This window comes from Tupaia chinensis, unplaced genomic scaffold (assembly GCF_000334495.1).
Source record: "Tupaia chinensis unplaced genomic scaffold, TupChi_1.0 Scaffold000610_1, whole genome shotgun sequence".
Lineage (NCBI taxonomy): Eukaryota > Metazoa > Chordata > Mammalia > Scandentia > Tupaiidae > Tupaia > Tupaia belangeri.
In genome coordinates this window covers 1,220,312-1,226,508 of record NW_006160129.1, presented here as the reverse complement: position 1 = coordinate 1,226,508, position 6,197 = coordinate 1,220,312, and the positions used below count along the sequence as shown (strand labels likewise).

Below are 6,197 nucleotides of genomic sequence, written 5' to 3'. Positions count from 1 at the left end.
TAAGGTATGAATCTATTTTGGTGCCCCAATTTTTGAAACCCATACATAGTTTTTTCCACAATATACATTTTCTATGAACTTTTTGAATACCTCTACCCTATACCTCCAATAAAAGACTTTTCAAATCCACAACGGCAATGCCATTATTATGGTTTTAAAAGGAACAATTCTGCAGCTAGCAGGTGACTTGTTGGTTAAGGCACTGGACTTCCACATGTCCTACTGCAGTGGGGAAAGGTAGGAAGATGGTTAGATCAGTGGGTTGTAGGTTCTGGTGGCTGGGAACATTGGTGGAGTCAGTAGCCCTTAGGGAGTAGGCTAGAAGGGTAGGAGCGAATCGTATTGCCCAGTTGTTCAACTATATCACATCAGCCTTCCTATCTGGGGTTCTGTTAGATTCTGTGCAGATTTCATCCCTAAACATCTCAACTCTAGCACCAGATTCTCTCAGGAGAATCTGCAAGTGAAATTAGGTCTCTCTATTATACTTGGGGCTTGGCTTTTGGAGCACTTTTAATCATAATTTTAAAACCATAAAAACAGGTGGCATAGTGATGAAGGCGCTGGACTCCCAAACGGTAGACTGTGGTTAGAATCCCAGACCTGGAGGCTTGAAAATCACACAGGGCACATGTGCACACACACCCAAAATCTCCAGGGGAGAATAGGGGAGAAGGGATTGCAGCGTGCTTATCCTCCCCTGGGGGCTGGGGGAGGAAGCGGGTGATTTCTCACTATCTCTTCCACTGTCTCTCTGGCCAGTGCAAACTGTATTGTAAATTCAGGAGAGCCATATGAGTTAACTACTTGACGATTAAATTGGCTCCTGACTCCCGCTGAATTTGGAGAAACATCACTCTAAAAATCCCTTATTGATCTAAAAATGTTAGATCAAAAAGGAAACAATTTATCTAGGTCTATCTCTAACCACTACAGTCCTGAAACCCTCATCCTAGAATGACTAGGAAGGGGTGGGTCTCGCAGTGCGATTCTCGCCACCTGGAGGCTGCCTCAAGCAGCGGATTTTAACCCACCAGAACGGAAGTGCCTGAGCCTTCAACCCGCGGGGAAGCCGCTGGGAAACGGACCAAGATGGCGGCGCCCAGTGAGGGGCAAGCGTTTGCCGCGGGGGTTGAAAAGAATTGGGGTGCAGTCATTCGCTCTCCAGAAGGGACCCCACAGAAAATCCGGCAGCTGATAGATGAGGGGATTGCCCCCGAAGAGGGAGGCGCGGACGCGTGAGTTCGCGAGCTAACCCTGGGTCTGGCGTTGGAAGTCAGGAGAGGGTTTAAGGAACACAGGCTTAGAACCGGGCTGGGCGTGGGGGTACCCTCCGTTGGCGACTTGGGCGGTGGGGATGGCCTCTTCTCGGGATCTGAAAGAAGTTGGGGTTACTTCTCTTTATTTGTTATACTTAAGTCTTCTCGAAGTGGACCGGATTCTGCACCATGGGCGTAGTTTGGCTTACAGTATTTTGGGGAGGAAAAACGGAGCTCACCTTCTCTTAGCTGGGGTTATTAACCTTGTTTTGTGTGCCAGGGACCCCATCAGCTGTCAGGTGAAGCTTATGAACCCCTTATCAGAATAATATTTTTAAAGGCATAAAGTGAGTCACACAAAATTTTAAAGGAAACCAATGGCATTATAATATAGTTATACAGACAGTAAAAGAAAAATTTTAAACGTGCTTCCTTACTAAAGCATTAACCAAGATCTAGTAGCATATCTGACCAACCTAATTTTAAAGTAGTGATGAGCATAAATAGTATTTTAAAACATAAAACAATCTTGATGTGAGAAACTCATTTCCACTGTGACAAATTCACAGGTACTATACTACTAATACTACCTTTTTTTTTTTTTTTAAGGGTTTTCCATAGGGCACCTGCCTTGCCAGAAACAGAGATAGTGAGAGAGAAAGTGAGAAATCACCCTGGGGGCAGCAGGGGTGGGGATATGCTGCAATCACTTTTCCTCTTGGAATTTTGGGCTCGCACAACTACCTGGTGTGAATTTTTTCTTTTAGTTTTGAGAGGTTTTCGCTATAGGGCACGTGCGCTCGCCAGACAGACAAAGAGAGACATAGAGACAGAAAGTGAGAAATCACCCCCCAGGGGGGATGGTCACGCCGCAATCCCTTCTCCTCCGTTCTCTTCTCGGGATCTTGGGCATGCACGCACAAGCCACCGGGTCCGGGACGTGAACCGCGGTCGACTATGTGGGACTCCAGCGACATAGCCATTACTCTAACTGCTGGTTCCCCCCCCCCCCTTTTTTTTTTTTTTTTTGAGATTTTTGTTATAGGGCACTTGCCCTCGCCAGACATACAGAGACAGACATAGAGACAGAAAGCGAGAACACACACACACACACACACACACACACACACACGGTGTGAGGGAGGGGTGTCAGGGGGGAGAGATGGCCATACCACAGTCCCTTCTTCTGCATTCCCCTCTTGGGATTCTGGGCATGCATGTACACGTGAATCTCAAGCCATTGGTTCTGGAACTTGATTACATGGTAGTCCAGTGACGTAACCACAGTCTAGTTCCCTAGTGTGAATTTTAAGCCACAGATCCAGGACAGCAGTTGACCATGTGGGAGTCCAGCACCTTAACCACCAGGCCACCTGCTGGCTCCCCCAACCAGGGTTTTTTATCCCCATAAATAATTGAAGGAAATGCCGAGACTTAGAGGTTAATGAAATAAATGTCAGGTTTTTTTTTTTTCTATCGGTTAATGAAATAAATGTCAGGTTTTTTTTTTCTACAAGTTTATGGAACCTTTGCATTTCTATTTCAAAAACCACACCTCCCAAGGTTCTCTGTGGACCTCTGAGAAAGATTTTTATTTCTTCCAAGTATTATAATGACTCTCATCTTTTAACAATTGCACCTCCCACCAGGTGCTTTTTACTGAAAAGGCCACAGTTTGAGTTCCAAACCTGGTGGGCGAGGATGCATGCCTAAAATCCCAAGAGGAGTTGGAAGGAAAGGGTGATTACAACATTGCCATCCCCCTGAAGGGTGATTTCTCACTTGCCCTCTCTCTGTATCTGTCTTCTCTCTTGCAAGCACACATACACACACCCTATGACAAACCAAAAGAGACCTTTTACTAAGTGAAACGTCTTTTACTAAAATGAGAGAATTACTTCGCGGATTTTTTTCTCCCCTACTTTTATCATGAAATAGCCTAAACATCTTTAATTTGATTGGTTCTTTTTTCTAAAGGACAAGGGTTTCAAGAGTTGATCCAGGTAGAAGTATGAAACATTTCTGATTTTTTTTTTTCTTTTAGAGAGATTTTTGCTATAGGGTGCATGTGCTTGCCAGAGACACAGAGAGAAACAGAGAGAGAGAAAGTGAGAAATCACGCCCAGGGGGATGCACACACCTCAATCACTTCTCCTCAATTCTCCTTTTGGGATTTTGGGCATGCATACACACATGCCCGGTGTGAGTTTCACGTTGACGGATCTGGAAGTCGAATCACAGCCATGTGGAAGTCCAGTGCCTTAACCATTATGCCACCTGCTGTCTCTTCTGCTGTTTTTTGGTTTGTTTTCCTGCTACCATTTATAGTTCAAATTGTATAATGTGTATAATGTGAAGTCTTGAGTGTTTTATTTTGGATTTACTAAAGTTATATAAAATTCTGTTGCAGAACAGCAAGTGAACCAAAATGGTTTTCCAGTATTAATGAAGTGCTGTAGAAGAAGAAATTAATTAGAACTTAGATATTGGAAAGAGTTTCAATGCCGGACTAAGGAATTTGGATCCTATTTAGTATTGAGTCATTGGAAAAGTCTTGACATATTTTTACATAGAGAAACATGGAAAAATATGTCATGACTTCCCCAATGACCCAATATTATGAAACTGGTAAGCAGAAGAATGACATGACTGAAATAATTTTTATGAAGTTCATAATATAGTTTCAGTGTGGTTAATGATGTGATATATAGAGAAGCTCAATTTAAAACATGTGACCAGCATGGTACCATGAAAGGATTACTAGTATTTCTTCCACTCTGTTTTAGGAAGGACACGTCGGCCACATTCCAGTCAGCTGATGGATCACCCCAGGCAGAACAGCCATCATTGGAATCTACAAGCAAAGAAGCCTTTTTCAGCAGAGTAGAAACATTTTCTATATCCTTTTTTTTTAAGTTCACGCGAGTTGCACTTTTTTCAAAAAAAAAAAAACAAGCATTATTTTATTTAACTTTATTTATTTTAATTTGACCAGGGATAGACAGAGTGAGAGAGAGAGGGAAGATGAGAAAGCAAGCCACCAAGTTTAGGACTCAAACCACGGTCGGCCACGTGGGAGTCCACATCACCTGCCAGCCCCTTGAGTTGCACTTTCTACTTGCTCCAGAAATTGGTATTCCTTCAGGGCATTATACCTTTTACTCTTATGTTTTAAATTTAAGACTCAACTTTAATAAGAAACTTTGTAGGAAAATTAGCACTATAATATGGTATCTTTTGAAGGGACATTTGAAATGATCAAATTTAAATCTTAGAGTAGAAGGAATAATTGACACTGGTAGGTATATAATGTGTTCTCACATATGCTATCACCTTTGGTCTTCACCTTAAAACATGAAAATAGTCATTACTTTTTTTCTTAAAGAAATATTTATTTAATTTTATTCATTATTATTATTTTCATGGTCACCAGAGAGGACAGAGAGAGAAAGAGAGAAAGTGAGAAAGCAAGCCAACAGGTCCAGGACTCAAACTGCAGTCAGCCATATGGGAATCTAGTGCCTCAACCACCACAGCACCTGCTGCCCCAATAGGTATTATTATTAAACTCATTTTACAGAAAAGGAAACAGTTTCACTTAGGTTACATGATTTGTCAAAAAATATGCTAACAAATGAAAGAGTCAGAATTATAGTCTGATATTTTTTGAGACTGTACTATATTGTCTCTTGATTCTCCTTTATGTATTAGTTATCTATTGTTGCATAATCAGTTGTCCTAAAACATAGTGACTTAAAACTACAAACATTATCTCACAGTTTCTGTGGTTCAGCACTCCAGGCACAGTGGAACTGAGTTCTCTGACTCAGAGTCTCTCACAGGCCGTAATCAAGGTCATTTAGGGTGTGGTCATCTCCAGACTCAACTAGGAAAGGATCCACTTCCATGCTCACTCATGTGATTGTTGGCAGAATCTTTTTCTTTAACCTATTGGATTGAGGGCTTCAGTTTTGTTTTGTTTTGTTTTGTTTTTAAGAATTATTTTATTTGGGACCAGCAGTTAGCATAATGACTGTGTCACTGGACTCCCATGTAGTTGACCGTGGTTTGCGTCCCGAACCCGGTGGCTTAAAACTCACTCCGGGCGCGTGTGGTGCGTGCCCAAGATCCCAAGAGGAGAATGGAGGAGAAGGGATTGCAGCATGGCCATCTCCCCTGAGGGGTGATTTCTCGCTTTCTGTCTCTCTCTTTCTCTGTCTGGCGAGCACATGTGCCCTATAGCAAAAACCTATCCAAAAAAAAAAGAAAAAGAATTGTTTTATTTATTTAAGTTTGATCAGGGAGGAACAGAGTGAGAGAGAAAGTGAGAAAGCAAACCACCAGGTCTGGGACTTGAACCACGTTGGCCACGTGGGAGTCCAGCACCCTTAACCACTACATCGTCTGCTGACCTCAGAGGGCTTTAGTTTTATACTGGCCTTAGCTCTTTGCTATAGTTTACACCTGGGCAGCTGGCTTTACCATTGTGAGCAAGGAAGGGAGCAAGATGGAAGTCAGTCTCGTTTTGTAACCTAATCTCGAAAGTGAGGTAACATCACTTTTGCCATGTTATATTTAGAAGCAAGTCATGTCATAGCCCATACTCTAGAGGAAAGGCCAGAAAGATCACTGAAGCCATCTTAAAAGCTGCCTACTTGACTTTTCTTTTACAGAAGTCTCAACAGCTCCATACCTAGTAGCTTGACAAAACACGCCAGGAACGTGTGCATGCAGGCCCAAAATACCAAAATTAGGAAGAGGTGAAGGAGAAGGGATTGCAGCAGCATGACCACTTCCTATGAGGAGTTCTTTTTCCCTCTCCCTGTCTCTTTCCTTATCCTTCTTCCTCACCTTAGTTAATTTTTAAAAAGATTTTTTTTTTTTTTTGGAGAGATTTTCACTGTAGGGCGCGTGCGCTCGCCAGACAGACAGAGAGAG

General features: G+C 42.5%; 1 protein-coding gene across 2 annotated transcripts in view; it reads left to right on the top strand.

Moving 5' to 3' along the window:
* The first annotated feature begins 1,079 nt into the window (after positions 1-1,079).
* The window catches only part of ZC3HC1 (zinc finger C3HC-type containing 1), a 31,575-nt gene continuing 26,457 nt past the window's right edge, over positions 1,080-6,197 (top strand). For both annotated transcript variants that reach the window (XM_006158818.2, XM_006158817.2), the window contains exons 1-2: positions 1,080-1,238; positions 4,046-4,157. In XM_006158818.2, coding sequence (XP_006158880.1) covers positions 1,093-1,238; positions 4,046-4,157 — 258 coding nt within the window. In that variant the 5' untranslated portion in view covers positions 1,080-1,092. The remainder of the gene's footprint in view (positions 1,239-4,045; positions 4,158-6,197) is intronic.